This window comes from Chiroxiphia lanceolata, chromosome 12 (genome assembly GCF_009829145.1).
Source record: "Chiroxiphia lanceolata isolate bChiLan1 chromosome 12, bChiLan1.pri, whole genome shotgun sequence".
Lineage (NCBI taxonomy): Eukaryota > Metazoa > Chordata > Aves > Passeriformes > Pipridae > Chiroxiphia > Chiroxiphia lanceolata.
The window spans coordinates 2,145,409-2,164,402 of NC_045648.1; the positions used below are offsets into that span (position 1 = coordinate 2,145,409).

The following is an 18,994-nucleotide window of genomic DNA, read 5'->3' on the forward strand; positions in this document are numbered from 1 at the left end:
AAATTAATTAAATAAATTGATTTCTTCAGGCCTTTTTTTTCTCCCTCTAATCACACCCCACCACCATCTCTCTTCTCGTTCACTTTGACCGACCACAGACATGCACGTCCGTGACACTTCAGGTATTTCAGCCAGTTTTAACATCTATTTTCCTGCTTTTCAGCATTCTCCACAATTTTGAGAGCCCAATTCTTCCCAGTTCCCAGCAGGGATTTGTGTTTTGGGGGATGCACACCTTCCCTTGGCTCTCACACGCCTCAGAACGGGATCGGGAGAGCTCGTTCCTAAGCAACCATCGATTCCTTCTAAAAATTCTGAGAGGCCACAGAAGCACTAAAACAATCACATGTACCTTCCACCAAAAAGATACAGCTCCCCTCCAAAGAAAACAGGTTTGGTTGTGTTTTTTTTTTCAAGGGGACAAAAAAAAAAAAATAAAAAGGTCTGCAGATGTGTTGTGTTTCACGGGGTTAAAAAGCTCCGCAGAGCAAGGGAGGCAACAGATCTGGGCTGCCCTTTAATTACAGAGAATTTACTTTTCATGTTGGGCTCCATATGGCTGGAGAAAGGCAAACAGATGTCGAGAAGAATGTGTACTTTGTATTAAAATGAAGCACGGTTAAAAATATTTTTTGGCGTTAAAAAAAGTTGTGTAAGATCCTTCGGGGCTTGTTCACCGTCCTCTGTGTTTGCATTGTCTGTGGAATTTAAAAAAAAAAAGGGCAAAATACGGATTTATCTTAGTAAGAAAAAGCTAGAAGTTATCTGGTCCATTCTACACAAAAAACCAACCTGAATCCAAACCAGAATTTTGAAATAAAACAAAACAGGAGGACCAGGGATAAAGGAGAAACCATTGGGAGGCTACACTTCTACAGCTCTGACTTCTGCAAATGAGCAGGGACTGGAGATAGGGATAAAACTAGAAGTTATCTGGTCCACTCTGCACAAAAAGCAACCTGAATCCAAATCAGAACAAGTGCTTAAGTAGCAGAATTGGGTAAATATTTTGAAATACAGAAAAACATGGTTAAAGGAGAAGCCTTGGGAGGCTACACTTGTACAGACTTCTGCAGATGAGCAGGGACTGGAGATGGGGATAAAACAAATCCTGCCAAATGGATTCATCTAAATAAGAAAAAACAAGGAAAAACTAGAAGTTATCTGGTCCATTCTGCACAAAAAACAACCTGAATCCAAACCAGAACAAGTGTTTAAGTAGCTGAATTGGGTAAATATTTTGAAATACAGAAAAACATGGATAAAGGGAGGCTACACTTGTACAGCTTCGACTTCTGCAGATGAGCAGGGACTGGAGATGGGGATAAAACAAATCCCAGCAATCCCAAGCTCAGCTTTGCAGAGCAAACCCAACCCACAGAATTCATTCTTTATTGGAGCAGAAAGGTCCCTCTCAAGCACTGTCCCCTCAGCGCTGTGACACCCGGGTTTTTACACTAATGGGCTGCTAATTACCCAGCTCAGACACATTTCTGAGGGAACAACTGACAGGTACATACAAAAAGAGCCAATGTAAGATCTCACCCAACCTTTTATCCAAAAGGAGATAAAAAACTCCCACCTAAGGAGCAGCACTGATGAACTTCAATGAACTCACCATGTGCTCCATGCAGATGGAGATCTCCCCGTCGCTGTAGAAGGCCCCATAAAAGCCCACGATGTAGGGGGAGTTGCACTCGTGCAGGACCTGCAGCTCCCGGATGATCTGGTTCCTGATGGCCGGCTTGATCTCCAGGTGGATCAACTGGGAAACAACCCACTCTTTGTCGTTATTGTCACAGTGGCAAAGTGCCCTCCCCAGGAACAGGCTCTTCAGAGGGGTTTTCAACACCTCTGACTCTGGGAAGGTTGGATTTCACGCCCTCCAGAGGCCCCTTCCAACTGGAATTACTCTACAGTTTAACTGCAAAATCGCCCATCCTTGTTTTTTTACCCACCACAACAAAGTTGGGACACCAGCACCCACGAAAAGGCAGGAATTTCACCTTCTTTTCACAAAATACTTCTCCATCAGGAACTTTTTTGTTCCAGCACATTTCCCTAAAGGAACATGTCTAAGATGCACGGGCTCATAAGCAGCTGAAAAATGTCTGTACAGGTGTTTGCAAAGCAAAGGAAGGAATGGGCTGAACCCCCAGTTAAAAACTCCCCAACACTTCGTTCCACCAGACCTGTTCACCTCACACAATACAAGAAGTGTGTTTCTTTTATGAAAGATTAAGAGCCATTACAAAAATAAAATTTTAGTTAATGTATCAAAGAGAATTGCAATTCAGCAACTAGCTCCATCAAATATGAATGAATTCGGGCAAAATTTCCTGTTAAACCCACAGCAGGTGGGGGGAAAAAAAAAAATCAATTAAATCGATTTAGATCAAGAAAACCTCAGTGACTTGTATATTTTGTAATTCTCACACCTCAGAATTGGGCTTTTTTTCTTTGCTTCTCTTCAAAGTGTGTCCTGAGGATGGTTTATTCTCAAAGTCAGCAGTGTATCCCTCTTAAAAATAAACATTTGAAATCTTTAACTTCTCTAAAAAAAAAAAAAAAAAAAAGGAAGTTCTCAGTACAGCATAACAATGGGACCTGGGATGAGGGTGACCTGGGCTTTATCCTTTGCACTGCATTTTGCTCCCAGAGATCCTGAGAGGAAGTGAAAGCTTCTCACATAAATAAAATGAGAATTAAAACATCCAGCTATTTCAGCTACAAAAAACAAAAATTAAAAATCTCAGTTCTCCAACAGAGCAGGTCCCAACTGCTCCAGGTTGGAAAGCATGAGGCTGAAGCACTGAAAAACACTCCCACCACAAGGACAGAACTCTGTTCCCCATGATGGAACCACACAACAGGAGATGTCACTGAACTCCAACGCATTCCCTCATTCCCATTTTTTTGGAGTTCTCTTTTACTCCAGCATCATCCAGAGCCCATTTCTGGTCTGTGCCTGCGAAGGAAGCTCTTAAGACAGGTGACAGCTTTGCCATTCCTCTAAACTTACTGTCTGGAATGCAGAATATTGTCACTTTTCTCTAATTTATAACTTCCAGTAACTTCTTTTAGGCCTTCTACTCCAGGGAAGAGAAAAGAGAGGGGGGAAGAGGGGGAAGAGGGGGAAGAGGGGGAAGAGGGGGAAGAGGGGGAAGAGGGGGAAGAGGGGGAAGAGGGGGAAGAGGGGGAAGAGGGGGAAGAGGGGGAAGAGGGGGAAGAGGGGGAAGAGGGGGAAGAGGGGGAAGAGGGGGAAGAAGGGGAAGAAGGGGAAGAAGGGGAAGAAGGGGAAGAAGGGGAAGAAGGGGAAGAAGGGGAAGAGGGGGAAGAGGGGGAAGAGGGGGAAGAAGGGGAAGAGGGGGAAGAGGGGGAAGAGGGGGAAGAAGGGGAAGAAGGGGAAGAGGGGGAAGAAGGGGAAGAAGGGGAAGAAGGGGAAGAAGGGGAAGAAGGGGAAGAAGGGGAAGAGGGGGAAGAGGGGGAAGAGGGGGAAGAAGGGGAAGAAGGGGAAGAAGGGGAAGAGGGGGAAGAGGGGGAAGAGGGGGAAGAGGGGGAAGAGGGGGAAGACGGGGACGAAGGCGAAGAAGGGGAAGAAGGGGAAGAAGGGGAAGAAGGGGAAGAAGGGGAAGAAGGGGAAGAAGGGGAAGAGGGGGAAGAAGGGGAAGAGGGGGAAGAGGGGGAAGAAGGGGAAGAAGGGACAAATGCCCACCCTTTCATGACTAACACATGGGACACTATTCCCCAAAAACCTGGAAATTTAGGTAAGATAAGGAAGTGCAGCCTTTCCTACTTCTGGAAACACATCAAATTCTCTGAAAGGAGGCATTAAATAGTCATTTCTGTGCGTCAACACCACGTATTTCTCCAACTAAAGCCCCTGTATTTCAGAGCCTCCTTAAAAAACGCCGTCCCCACGCCGCTGGTTTTGAGGCCCTCACCTTCCTTGCCATGATGAGCCCAGAGGGCTTGTGGGACACTTTGAAGACCACACCACCATTCCCTGCTCCCAGCTCGCTGATCTTCTCGAAGTCATCATCCTTCAGCTCCCCCACCTTCTGTTTCTGGGTCAGGAAGGCTTCGAGGCGCTTGCGCTGCTGCTCATCCAGCTCCAGCTCCTCCAGCTTCTTCTGAAGGGCTTCCAAATTCGTCCTGCACCAGAGAGAAAGGACAGCAGGATTATTAAGCTGAGCTTACCCAGCAGTGCTGGAGGAAGAGCAACGGAGCCCTGAGGTCAGATATTAAATCCACCAGATTTTTGCACCTCAATATGTTATTTAGGACCACGAGACGTGTTATTGCAACTCTGATTTAAGTAAACGGTGTTTTATTCCACAGAAAGCAATGACAAACATGTGATATCCAATTTCCCCATCCCTGAGGTTCTGTCCAAATCCACGTGGAGTTTTCACTCCCTCCAGAACTGCCTTAATGACTCTGCATTTCTGAGCTGAGCTCCCGAATCCCTGCACAGCACTCCGGGCTATTTTTAGCTGTGTGTTCTCAAGGTTGTGTTGTAATTTCCTACAGGGTTTGGTAAATGTTTTATCTACTGATTTTCACGTAACTACAGAACTAATAATTCATTCAGAAGCTTCTTATTTAGCAAAAAAGTCATCAAGCACGGCCGAACACAAACTCATTAAAAACACAGTCACTGGAAACATGAAAGTCTTTTGCCCAAAGGTTTTAAGCTTATTTTTCCTTCTGTTTAAGGGCACATCTGCTGGAAACCCAGTTTTAACATCATTAAGCAATACAAAACAGAAGTACAAAACTTTTAACAGCAGTTAAATTTGGGACTACAAACACAAGTTCAGTTTTCCAGGAAGATTTTAATAAGTTCAGTTCCTATGGAAACACTTCACTCCAATATGACAGCTTCAAACTTCCTGCTTCCAACTGCAACAATAACTTGCTGCAAGAGTAAATATTTAACAGCAAACACCTGTTTTGTTTTGCCAAATTTAATGCAACATTCCCAGGGAATACAGTGTTGCTAGGACGAAAAGCTTGAGGGAAAGAATCCACTTCTTTGGAGCTAAACTGCTTCCCATTAAAAAGTTAAACTAAATTTCAGCAGTAATCAAGAAAACTATTTCTATTTATAATTTTATAATTATAAATTATGATTTTATGATTTTATAATTTTAATGTTAACTTCAAACCATGTTGTACAAAGGGACACCCAGGGAGGTGCTGGTCAGGTTGATTCTCCAAGAAACAGTGATAAATAAACCCCAGACTCCACTGAAAGACAGAATAAGAGCAGGCTTTATACCTTTATAATCATACAAGAATTATCCTAGAAATCCATGATGAGAAATTCCCCCGTGGAGATAAGCAGGGCTCAAAGGAATATCCAAGTTAGTCTGGCTTACAGACTCTGTTTTAAAGATCAAGCATTAAGAAAGAGACGTATTTTTGAAATTAAAAAAAAAAAAAGCAAACCTGAAAGATTAATCTGGGTTATTTTTGCCCCTCAAATGCTCCCAGTGAAGCAACAAACCCCAGCCTGAAGTGCAAGTGAGGTGTGTCTTTCCTAGGACAGAGCTCAAGCAGCTCTCCTCACACTGGGATCACAGAATCAAAACTGAAGCAAAGCTGAGCACCCCTGACTTTCCTACAATAAATTCCAGAACAATGAGTGCTGGAAACACAAACTCCATATTTTACCTTAGACCTTCTCACTGCTGTGAGAGACAGGACTCACACCTTGATCATTATTCACAATAAGTTTTGAGGAGGAACTCGCTGTCATTTTAGGGATTACTGAGGAAGGCAGGGCTGCCCATTTGGAAAAATAAAAATCCAGAGACACAGAACCAGGATGAAACGAGGCTTTTCTCGCTGTGCTTTGAAGAAAACAACTGTTGTTCAGTTTTTCTCTGAAGCACAAGGGGGTTTCTGGCCTTGGAGACAACACAGAGATGCTCGAGCACATGACTTGGAGCAGACAGTGCTGGTGTGATGGAACAAAACACTCCTCATGCTGCTGCTTCAGCAACAAAAAAATGTGCTGGAGGAGCATTTATAACATCTCTTTAGTCTCATGTTTATCTGGATAAAGCTTCTTTTTTTTTTAATAAATTGCCCGTTTCAATCTTGGCACTCACTAAAAATAAGCATTTCCTTGCTTGAAAGTTAATTATTGTTGGGGTCCCTGCTCAAACACCAGCCAAGAGATTCCAAAGGCTCTCAGAGATGGGAAAGTTATCGATTCCATGGATTTCAGCACACCAGGTTTCTCCATGTAGAGTTTGACCACCTGCAAAAATCACCAGAATGTTCTGAGCTCTTGTGGTAAAACCTTCATTACTCGTGGTGATGAGCAAAGAAATTCTCAGACCTCACCTGAGATTTTCAGGACCAATTCTTTACTTGCAAAGTAAATTAATCTGAAGGCTTTTTGTGAAAGGTATTAACCCAATAAATGCACTGTCAGAATCACTATTCAGAATGCAACTATAGTATCTCCAGTTGGTTTTTATGATAAGAATATAACTAGAATTAGTTTTATGACACCTGAATGACAGACACGAGGAAAGAACTGATTTTTTTTCATTCTGGTCCTTTGCTTGAAGCACTAAATATTAATCAATTTAAAATGTAAACAGGTAAGCAAAAAGAGTACTTCTGTCACCAAAATTGGTGGTGGTAATAATCTCTGAGTATTTCCAGGAGGCAGGAATTTACAAGTTTCAGTTTTTAACTCAAACTGCTCTAAGAGCACTCCTGTGACTGGTACCCAGGACTGTTATTTGGACCCTCCCCACATAAAAACACCACAACCTGCAGTGTAAAGCACAAAGAAACAGGTGGATAAAGAAATCCTTACATACTGAGTTTCACAAATTGGATGAAAGCACATGCAAAATACAGAAGAGGGAATACTCAGGTCAGATCATCACCAGGACACCACGAAAACGCTCAGGAAGCTTTGGCAGCTAAAAGCAGCAGCACACTCCTGTGTGCCTCCAGAAGGAGCACCAGGAGTCACTTAATCTTCTATAAAACTTTTATTCAGAGACAAAGATTCCCATTAAAATTCATCCCCATTACCTGCTGCAGTCCTGGAGTTGTGTTTTTCCCTGTCAAGGCACCGAGCCTTTGCCAGGGATCCATCAAAGCAGGAGATCATCAAACCAGCTCAGGGCTCCTCTGTGCCAGCAGTAGGTCAGCATTTAATTTATTGCTCCCAGTTTGGAAGCCAAGCACACACCAAACACGCTGCACTGGGGATGGGATCCAGCTTTCCCAGTGGGATCAGAGGGATGAAGGCACGGGGAGGTCAGGGCTGTTTTCCCCATTTGTTACAGAAACAGTGCAATCTCACACAACACCATCAGCAAATACGTCCTTGCTCAGCAGCAGAAATGCATAAACATGTTGTGCAGCCAGCACACAACACCTCTGAGAAAGTGCAGTGTCTTCAGACACAATGACTGCCAGATCTCCCTCTGCCACATGAAATGGGAAGTTAAAAAAAATACACACTCGGGGCAAGTTTTTGGGGAGCTGGTTGTTCCTTTCCCTCCTCCAAGTGCAGCACCAGGTACCAGGTGCCCCAGAGGAGGAATTATCTCCAACCACACTTGACCAGGGAGGATCCTGAAGTCAACATCACCTCAAGGAAGTGCTGCCAGAGCCAAGGAAGTGCTGAGGGAGCCGTGGCCTCCAGGTCACTTCTGTCACCTCACGGGTTTAGAGAAGGCAGAGCAGCACTCAGAGCACACAGACACATCACACCTTCCCAGAACAACCCCTGGGGTGTGCAGGGAAACCTCACCTCCATCCCTGCCCATCTTAAATCCTGGGGGAACATCCAGCCAGTTGGTGGCGGTGAGGAAGGTTTCCCAAGGAGAATCAGTGTGGGATCTTGGGAGCTTTGGGCCACCTCACCTGTATGGAAGCTCATCTGGGACCTTTGCATTATGTCACCTCCCCCAGTCCCTCACCTTCTGACAGTGGCCAGAAGTGGATGCTTAGGAAAAAGAATCCTGGGTGGCAAAACCAACAAGAGGCAGCAAATGCACAGCAAGACCTGGAGTTAGTCCTGCTCTGACCATCCCATTCTCTGCTTCCCAGAGGTGCACGGGGTCTCATCCACAAACTCCTGGAAGGACAAGGCATGTCACAAACACCAACCCTTTGCAGGTCACTTTTTGAGCCCATCATACTGGTCCCTTTAAGTTCGATTGTCGATTTTTTTCAGATTTTCTTTTTAAACATCCAAACCCCCCTGATTTCTGACCACTGTAAACGTGCACGTCACACACGGGCACTGCAGGGACAGGGGAGGGAGTTGGGATCATGAGTAAACCTCACCCTGCACACAAACAGGGGCAGAAGGCCAAGAGGAGGTTTCTCAGTTCCTGATTTTGGGGACAGCCACCTCAGCACCGAGGAAAACACTCCTGGAGGAGACACATCAACGTTTTAGAGCATATTTGCTCTCTTTGAACCAGTAATGCTGAGAAGAGAAATGCTGCCTTTAGTCTGCTGATACATAATGGCATTAAAAAAACCAGAAAATAAATCCTTAATTCATATAATACTCCATCCCTAAGAGGTTTGTTTTTTTTTTAATTCCCATTAGTGATAAGTTAATCACACGCTCAACCCTAAAGGCTACAGCAAAGCAGTAACTCAATTCCGAAGTCTAGTTCAGAGAGAGAAGAAAAATGTGGTGCTGGGGAGGAAAAAAAAAATCTGACAGTTTTTAACAGTAATTTGTCAAATATCTGTTCCAAGCCATTACTATCAGTTTTGCAAGCTGAACAATTAGCAGTGAGTGAAAGCATCAAGAAGTACTTTCACTTTCAGATCTCCTGTCGCATGAGGATACAGGCTTGGGGGTTGTTTTCCAGAACAGTGACAGTAATGCTTTCCCCAAGCCCACACAACTGTCAATTCAGAGAACAAAGCAGGCACTTCACTACATAATTTCCATGAACAACCTCAATCAGGGAGCTGAAATTAAGCATTAGGAACATGAAGACACCGTGTGGTTTGGAGAACACACACTACTATGTTACGTGACTGTGCCAAACCTGGGCAACAAGACAAATTCCTAGGAAACTTCTCCTTGAACCAAGAACACTTCACAGAATCACATGGAAGATAAATGGAATTCCACAAGTCTCGAGGCTCAGGGCACAGGTGAATGTCTGGGCTGACTCCAGGGCAGCCTCATAAAACTTGCAGTTAAAACAACATCTCCAAAACATCCAAATTCCCTGTAAACACAAAGGAGTCTGTTTTGGAAAAACAGCAACTCCTGCTTATTTACAATCCTTGCAACATGTTTGAGGTTCTTTATAAATTACCCTTGTACTGCTCAAGACACCTGCTCATTTCTAGCATGAATTTTAACATGTGAACATCACAGATTCCCAGACTGGGTTGGGTTGGAAGGGACCTTAAAGCTCATCCCATCCCACCCCCTGCCATGGGCAGGGACACCTTCCACCAGCCCAGGTTGTTCCAAGCCCCATCCAACCTGGCCTTGGACACTTCCAGGGATGAGGCATCCACAGCTTCTCTGGGCAACCTGTGCCAGGGCCTCCCCACCCTCACAGTAAAGAATTTTTTCCCAATATCCAATATCTAATCCAGTTCCACCCTGCACAGACTCAGCTGGGCACAGCGTGAGGTTTAAGAACAGCAGAGAAGAGAACGGCCCAGCCAGAGTCAGACACTTGATTAACATCTATTTCTTAGTAAAAGGCATGCAAGACAAAACTGTTAGAAAAGCATTGCTCTGCCCAAAAGAGTCTCCTGCTGCCCTAATTCAATGGAAATCCACATTTTTCTAAAGCTGAAGGCGTGTATTTTAAAGAACAAAATACGTGACACAACTTCAAGTCTCCTGGTGAGTCTTCAACCAACACGATATCTGAGCTTCAAAAACTCCTTCCAGGCTGAGCTGTTGAGGAAGAATCTTTGCTTTAGGCCTCCCTCTCCTTTTCTTTGGCCTAACTGCTATCCCATTAAACATTTTGAACTGTTTTTCCTTAACTAAGCCAAATAACACGTGAATTCAAGACAGAGCTCACCAGAGAGTAAAGTCCCCAATGCCAGCAGTGGCCCAGAGTGGCACAAATGTCACATTCATGCCCTGGGTGCCTCTTCCCACCAGGTTTTTTTGCAGCTGTTCCCAGCCATCCCTTGGAATTGCAGCCCTTTATCCTGGGTGGCAGCAGGAGGTGCCAGCAGGGCTCGGGCACCCCTTTGGCACAGGGAGCTCTGTGTTTAACAATGCAACCAGGGGGGTGGGGGTTTTTTCCTGAGTTAAAAGGCTTCCTCAGGACTTGCTGGAGCATTACATTCAAAGTTTGCCCCAATCAACTTGGTCATCTCAAGTTAAGAAATTCAAGAGCCAAATCTCCAGAACCAGAAATGCAAGTTTTCCATCTCTCTTTCACCACTGATTTTTTTCCCAGCCAGCACTGGAAATCATCAGGATAAAGGAACCATGGGGCAACAACATTTCCTCATGGACTGAAAAATGAACTTCTCAGGAATTTAAAACACAGCTCTGAGGATACACAGAATTATAAATCCTGATTAACAGCTCACACGAGGTATTCACCCAATCCCTGCACTTCCATCATTTTATGTCTCTGAACTAGGAGTCCAATATAATGACAGGACCAAAGGATAAATACATTCAACAGCAATGGTAACAGTACCTCCCCAGCTCTCTCCTGTGGTAGTTACAAAGCCTTTGAGAGACACGACAATAATAAAAGAGATGAAGTTACAGGATCAGTTTTCAAGGCCAGGATTAGAACTGAGCCTCCCCTGTGCAAGGGCTGAGCTGGGAGCAGCACAAACTCCATCCAGAGCCACAATCCCCAGACCTGGGACTGGGAAAGGAAACTGCCAGAATGGGTAAAAGAAAACACCAAAAAAAACCCATAACTGGGATTCTGAGAAAGCCAGGGATGGCTGGTTTAGATCCTTGCCTGTGTTTTAAAAGGATGGATTGCATAACACAGAACATCCCTCAGCACAGCCTTTCAGTGGAAGAAATTAATACCTTTCACTCAACTCTGTCCCAATACACACCGAAATATTCACATGTAAAGGCACACACATCTATATCCAGACAGAACATTTTCTCCCAAAATAATGTATTCTGTAACCTGCTGACTCATCTTCCCACCACACTGAAAAAAAAAAAAAAAGTTCTGGAAAAGCACAGAACAATGCTGAGCTGTCCAAAACACTGGGAGGAAGAAAGAAGAGTTGCCAGGAAGTTTCAAGGGTTTGTTTCAAAAAGCCATAAGGATGAAGAAGATACTCGTTCATCCAAAGAATCCCACACTGCTGGAATATCTCCATCCCAATTCTCAGTAAAATAATCTGCTTCCACCCTTATTCCTTTTGCATCCCTTGCCCAGTCCTGGACACCACTGGATCCTTCCTGCTGCTGGATTCCTGTGGGGAGGCTGAATGCAGGTCCCCAGCTGCCAGGAGGGAGGAGTTCTGCTGGAATCCACTCTCCTTTTGCTCAGACAAGACTCAGGATGCCAAGGGCTCCTCAACCAGCTGTTTGCCAAGAGCTGCTGAGCACTGAATTAGCCTTTCCCAGTTGTTCAGTTCCCGTGGGCACCAACTGGCAGGAAGCCTCCTGCATTTGTTCCAAAGTGTAATCAAGATTTTGTCTGAGTAATATTGAACACATATCAAAGCTGGAATCATCTGACTACTAATCTCTAGCAATGCACAGAGAAAGAAATCCATTGCTTCATCAAAAAAAAAAAAAAAAAAAGGAAAGAAATTAAAAAGTCTTTGGAAGAAAGAACCCGACCCCCAAATATCCAGACACCTGGAAAACGGTGTTGCCAGCAAATGTTGCTTCCTCCAAGAGACATTTTTGTGTTTTGGAAGTGGAATTTCCACAGTAAAAAGCCCAGTCAACCCCCAGGGCAATGGGAGGAGAACACATGCAGCTGTAAAAGGGGTAACACAGAAAAAAAAAAGGCAGGAGGGGCTTTCTCACTGGAGAATTTAGAATTTAATAATTGAAAGGGAACAAACTACCTAAAGGTTTATAACAGAGAATAGAAAATTCCTTCCTCGGGTAATTGCAGAATGTTTCTCCTGTATACACTGAAATATTTAATCAAACCCCACTCTAATAACTGGCTGATGTATGTCCTGTCTTGTGTAAATTCCCCACAATTTTCATGTTTGTTTTTTTAAATCAGTGCTAAAGCAAAGACCCTTTTCCCAGATTAACAACAGCAGCACTGTTGTTTTACCCATAAATAATTCAACTACCTGTTAGGGTTGAAAGGGACAAGGTAAACCCTTTTTTTGGCTATAGATAAGACTGGAAGGTCTCACAGGTAATTCCTTCCTCTTGAGACAAAGACTTGAGACTATTCAATTAAAAGATGTGCTGCTCAGAAATGGTTGTAATTACTGGATTTCCATATTTCTCAGCAGTGTCTCTCAGGCTGGGAATGTGCAGTCACTTCATCCTGCAAAGGCCTGGGCTCCTGCCAAAGGAGGTGGCTCTGCCTTGTCCTGCCCTGAGCCATTCCAGTCATTCCTGAGGAACCCACTGAAAAATTAACTCAAAATACAGCCCATTTCCAGCAGGATTATTTCCCTGGATAAATCCACCACGTATTCACCGATGCTGCTGTGAGAACAAGAGGACAGACCCCAAAAAACCCATCTGGGCTTCTTTGGAGGGTGACTCCTGAGCCAGGAGCATCCCCGTCTGACTCAGGGAGAGCTGGTGCCAGAAAAGCAGCTCCAGCAAGGAGGGGACAGGACTTTGCAGAAGGAGCAGGATCTTGCACAACCTTCGTTGTGAAATCACACCTCTGACTATCTGCAGAATCAGCTCCAGGGACAAGAAAAGCAGCTGGATCCACAATTACAGCTGCACTTCCCTCCCCAACATTCGTTTTTACGCCCGGTTTTTATTTAACTCTCCTAAACCAACTTAAAAAAAAAAATACACAACATAATAACTAAAATATTCCTCCATTACCATCACTATGCTTAAATATGACTGTCAGAACATAACAAGACAGTATTAAATGCCTTAAAAATCTTTCCTACATCCATAATTGCCACCTAAAACCTGCCTAAAGCAGCACGGGTCAATGTGCCACTTGCATTAATTCCTGTCCTAGTGGTGTGCACTTGTTTTTCTCAGCACACTCATCCAGAAATAATACAAGAAGCCAGTGAAGTGCTGCAGGCTCTCACTTTTCATTATTTTATTAAAAGAGATCACGTGTTCTATTAGTTTACTTAAGTGACATTAAAATGCTGGTTCTAATTCAGTGAAGGTTCGTGCCCATTAAGAGAGAAAGCCGTGCAGGAGTATATTTTAATCTAAAATATCTCTCATACCACATGCATTTGGAAGTTTGGCTAATCCTTCATTAGCAGGGGATTAAAAAAGAGAGAAGGTTTCTAATTTTTTCTTAAATATTTCCAAGCTTACAGTAATTCTATGCACATATTGAATGCAACTGCAATCCAGGCAGACCAGTCATAAAATTCCAGGGTTTAATCCTCCTGAACAATCCACACAGGCACAAAGGGCTCCCCTGAAATCCAAGGAGTTCCACGGGGAAAAAAAAAAAAATAAAATAACAGCAAAGAAAAAATCCCCCCTGAAGTAAAAATTTCCCCCTGAAGCAAGGCAGAAGTGACCCAGCAACCACCAAAATTAACAACCCTGAAAAGCTTCTTTTTGTTTCATCTAAACTCACACCCAAGAAAACTGACCAAAAAAAATCATTCCACAGAGGACAAATCCTCTTGGAACAAGATCCACTGGGAAAAAGCCCCCAATGGAACCTTAAAGACCATAAAACCCAAACCAAAAACCCCACAGCTGAGGGGACATGAGAGTCCCTCCTGCTCCCACAGAGCCCAAATTGAAGCTCTCTTGAAAAAGATACTGAAAAACACAAGAACTGCAGGAGGCACAGTTAGAAAGCAACTGCTTTTTTTGCAAATTACGATGCAAATTGAAGTTCAAACCGGTTCTGCACAATCCCCAAACTTTTCTTTGCCCATCAAACCCAGGCAGTCACACTCGGGGGTCCCACCAGCCATTCAGGGGCTTCTTTAAATGCATTTTAACCAGAATAAACAGCAAAAAACAAGCAAAAAAACCAACCAAACAAAACCAAAACAAACACCTAAATTATGTACCTCAACATAAAATCTGATTTAAGATATAAAATCTTATTTAAGGCTTCCTTATCTGGCATTTAGTGGCCTATGCACAGCAAGCTCAACACCTACTTGTACTTATCTTCCCTGGCATTTTATATCAGATTTCTTGTTGTAAATATGACCCTTCCCTTTGGCTTTTTTTTTTTCTTTTAAAGATGCAATTAAAGAAAGACACAAATAACATAAATATCTTTCTTTTCGTGTGAGCAAAAAAACCTGTTGCAATACAGAAAGTGGCATCAGCTGAAAACCTGCCTCTTTCCAGAGTTTCTGCTTCAACTTCTGGGGCTGGTTTGGCTTCAGAGAAACAAGAATTGGGTGACAACTGCCAGATGTTCAAAGCCACGGGGAGCCAGAAGTTTGAAAGGAACATAAAGTGGAGATTTGTTCTCGTTTTTGGGGTTTTTTTTTGGTTATTTAGACTTTAAACCACCCCAGCTCGTTCAGCCCAAACACTATTCCTTCCATCAATTTTGTTTCAGGTTTGGTTGTTGGTTTTTTTTTTTCCCCCTGTGTCCTGTGCAGAATCTCTGCACAATTATAAATGTGCAGCTCTCAGAAGCACCAGAATGAAATTAAAGCTGCAGCTGGGCAGTGTCAGCTTGGGTTTTGATGAGCTGAAGGAACACAGGGCTCGGGAGCAGCAGCAAAGTCCAGCTCTCTCCGTGGGAAGTGTCACAAACCAGAAGTGAAGCTCAAGGCACAGGAAAACCTTTCTTTAAGTTGTCTCCATTGTCCAACAGGGCAGAGCCAGGGGTTTGGAAGGCCCCAGAGAAAACCACAACATCCTGTACAAACAGTTTAACTTTGTTTTTAGTTGGATACATCAGTTTAAATAGTTTATTTACTATATTAGTTTAAATAGTTTAATTTATTTTTTAAAATCTGTTTTAAAATTTATTTTTAAATAAAATCTGTTGCCAGAGGAAAACATCAGGAAACTTTCATTAAACTGTGTATTCATTAAATGTGTGTGTGTAGATATATTAAATGTATATCATATATTGTATTGTATATTATATATTGCATATTAAATGTGTGTGTATATGTATGTATATGGATACATATTCCTCATATATTATATTATTTTATTATTATATATTATATTGTGTTGTGTTGTATATTATATTGTATTGTATTGTATTGTATTGTATTGTATTGTATTATATTGTATTGTATTATATTGTATTGTATTATATTGTATTGTATTATATTGTATTGTATTATAATATATTCCTCATATATATATATTAAATTTAGTCATGAAATGTATATTTAAATTCTAAGTGTCCCTAACTCTCCTTTAGACTACCTTGCCAGGAAAAATTTCTTAAAAAGAGAAAACAAGAGAGAAAAAGAAATAAAAATGAGGACAAAATCATGCACATGAGACCCAGGCCTCCTGCCCACTTCTTACAGCCCTGTGAGTTTGTCTGACTCCAGTCAAGGAGTTCCCATCACCAAATAAGGATGAGACAGAGGACAGGGCACAAATGGAAAGCAGGACATCCTGAATCATCCAGGCCCTGCTTTCATTTCCTCCCTTTCCCCTTCCTTTGTGCCAGGAAGTCCCAGGATCAGACGGATTCATTCCTAAAAGCGTTAATGAGTTACAGAACCTTCCCCCCTGTGACAGTCTCTAAATTCCAGTGTGGAACTACCCCGGCTGAAGCACATCCACATCCCTTTGGGTTTGTGCCAACGTTGCCTTTGGGCCTGAATAACTTCCTTCCTCCGGGATATTTGGGTCCTTCACGGGCTCCCAGGCAGGAATTTCATCGCCTCGCTCGGAATCTTCCTGTCCCTCGGCCAAGTCATTCGAGCTCTCCCCATTCTTTCTCGTCCCGGAGGAGCAGGGAAGCGTTTGCAAAAGGACAGGTTTGTACACGGAGGAAGCAAAGGAGGCTCTCACACAGCCAAAATTCCTTGGAGGCAGGCACAGAGCTTTAGGAAGTGTTAATACGGCAGCCCAGGGATGCACGGAATACTTGGAATGCTGGACGGGGCACAAACACCTCCACTGTGGAATTCAGGGGGAAAGCACAGAGCAGGAGAGGGGGGAAAAAACAACCTCACCCATGAAGGAAACGAAAAACAAAACTGTTTCCAACTTAATCCCAACGACATTTTCAAAGTCTCATGCAACTATTCCTTGCTGTTTGAGATCTTTCCCAGTGGGGGTTTAACATTAGCAGGATGAGGGGATTTAATCCTGGCTGTTTATAGGACAAGTGGCTGCTGAATTTACTTTCACTAAGCCACTTCTTTTAACAACACAGGACATCCCTAAGCCTGGCAAAAGCTTGTAAGAGCTTCCATATGACAAAGAAGTCTGGGAGACACACACACACCCCCCAGCCAGATCAACACACTGAGCGGAAAATGAGGCAGGACAGCTCATCTGTGCAAACAAGACTCAACACTCCCATGTGTCCCCAAAGGTTTCCAACAGGTAAATGAGTATCAGACATGGAAATGCAATTTAAAATTAATGACACTCCTTGAGGGAAGAGATAGGATATTTCATATATTGCCAGCGAGGTGATTAACCTCAGGTACCACAATCAACAAGTGACTGGTTTATCAGATTTATACTATAGAACAAAACTGGTATGCAAAGGGATCCCTGAAGACTAAATCAACACATCCCCAACTGCCTTGAAGAAAATCAACTGGAAAATGCTACACAGGCAAGCATAAAATATCAGTATTTCCCCCCGTCAATCCAGAACAAAAGCTGCATAATATTCAGATCATAATGCTTAGATACAATCAGCAACTCCTGCCAAAGAACAGTTTTTAAACAGCTCATCTCTCAGTTAATCATCAAAAGAGTTTGCTAGAAAGGTCACAGCTAGAGCTGCTAGATGCTTAATTTTTTATTTTTTGGGAGGTGCTGGCTCATTTTTGGGGTTACATTTCTGTTGTGGTTGGGTTGATTTTGGTCGGGTTTTTTTTTTTAAGACGTCTCGGTGGTTTAATGAGCTCTGAGCCTGCCTGAAAACGACCAACGACACTTGCAGTGCACTTTAAAGCCCTGGACTTGAACATCTCCCTGCAATCCTGCCTCCCGTCTCTCCGTCAGGGTGGTACCTCAGCACATCGGAGCTCAGTTTACACATCCCAGAGGACACCGAACTGACCATACAGGGACAGGAATCTGCTCCTCTAAGCCACAGCTTTGTTTCACGGCTCAGTGAAGAGCCAGCCCAACACCTCAGTCCAAAAATCAAGATGTGAACGCTGACCTGTTAACCCCAAACTAAAACCTTCCACAACACCTCGGGTGCTGGAGCTTTATCTGCACGACTGAGCCCACCCCGCTCACCCACAGGCAACATGTAACAGAGGCTCAGCAGCAACATGTAGCAGTCCAATATTCGGTATTTTCTCCCGCAGAAGCGTCCCCACGATCAGCTCAGACCTTCCCACATTTACAGCGTCATGTTTGTATCGCACCCAGCAGAGCTCAGAGGCTTTTCCTCCACACACACGCACACACACTCTCCCTGCCGTCCCCAGCACATGTTAATCACCGAAAAACAGATTTACTGCAACTCGCGATTGTTTGGTTTAACGCCAAGGACAGAGGGAAACCAAAACAAAAACACCTTCTCTACAAATCTGTGGTTTCCAATGTAATTTCTCCCACACGCGCGTTGATGAAATACGCTGCTGGAAACGTGTAATTTGGCGCTCACCGGGTAATTATATAAGCTAAGAATTGAGCAGACACCATTAGGGACTAGGAGAGGAGAGTTATTCAAGTTTCCCTCTGTTTTCCCACCGGGTTTTTTTTTCCACCTCGCGTATGTGACAGAAGTTTGTTTATCGCCCACAGCACCATCCCTTTAGTCGGCAGCGGAGGCTCCGAGCAGGTGCCACGCAGGGGGTACCGCGTAGGGATCGGGATGGATAACCGGGATGTTCCTGGGGTAACGCTGGCAGGGCTGGGCAGCCCCGCAGCCCGCCCCGCGCCCGGCCCGCGCCCCCCGGCCACACTCACTCGGCAGAGCTGGTGCCGTTCACGGCGGATCCATCGGGAGCGGGGTTCAGCTGGATCGGCCCGGGCTTCTTCTTCGGCATCTTGCGGCGCGCGGGGCGCGGGGGCGGGCGGGGCGGCCGCGGCCCCGCTCCGGGCGGGACCGGCCACTTCCTGCGCCGGGGAACGCGCCGGGTGTCCCTCGGGCGGCGCTGCCCCCGCGGGCTTGCGGGAGGCGGCGTGTGCGGGTGTCGGAGCGCGGCGCCCGCTCCGAGCGCTCCGCGGCTCCGGCGGCACTGCCCGGGATGGGGCTGGGGAGCGGGAGCGGGAGCGGGAGCGGGATGTGCCCGGCCGGGACCGCGCCGGCGCGCGCCGACCGCCACCGCAGCGCGCACGCGCGGGGGGGGGAGGGCGCATGCGCACGGCGCGAGGTGAAGCCGCGGGGAAGCGCTGCCCTCAGTGCGCCCTCAGCGCCCCGTGCGCGGGGCGAGGCGAGATGTGGGGAATAAAGTCCTCCCGGTGACCGGAGTGAGGCCCGGGCACAGGTTGCCCAGAGGAGCTGTGGATGCCTCATCCCTGGAAGTGTCCAAGGCCAGCTTGGATGGGGCTTGGAGCAACCTGGGATAGTGGAAGGTGTCTCTGCCCATGGAATTAGGGCTGGAATGAGCTGGTCTTTAAAGTCCCTTCCAACCCAACCCAGTCTGGGAATCTGTGATGTTCACATGTTAAAATTCATGCCAGAAATGAGCAGGTGTTGAGCAGTCATATATCCCACCTAAGTACAAGGGT

General features: G+C 44.8%; 1 protein-coding gene across 1 annotated transcript in view; it reads right to left on the bottom strand.

The window, feature by feature from the left end:
- Nucleotides 1-18,521, bottom strand: part of MAP2K1 (mitogen-activated protein kinase kinase 1) — a 32,890-nt gene extending 14,369 nt beyond the window's left edge. Inside the window, exons 1-3 of the mRNA XM_032700119.1 lie at nt 18,230-18,521; nt 3,945-4,155; nt 1,619-1,765 (exon numbers count right to left, since the gene is read on the bottom strand). Coding sequence (XP_032556010.1) covers nt 1,619-1,765; nt 3,945-4,155; nt 18,230-18,309 — 438 coding nt within the window. The 5' untranslated portion in view covers nt 18,310-18,521. The remainder of the gene's footprint in view (nt 1-1,618; nt 1,766-3,944; nt 4,156-18,229) is intronic.
- Between the last annotated feature and the right edge of the window lie 473 nt (nt 18,522-18,994).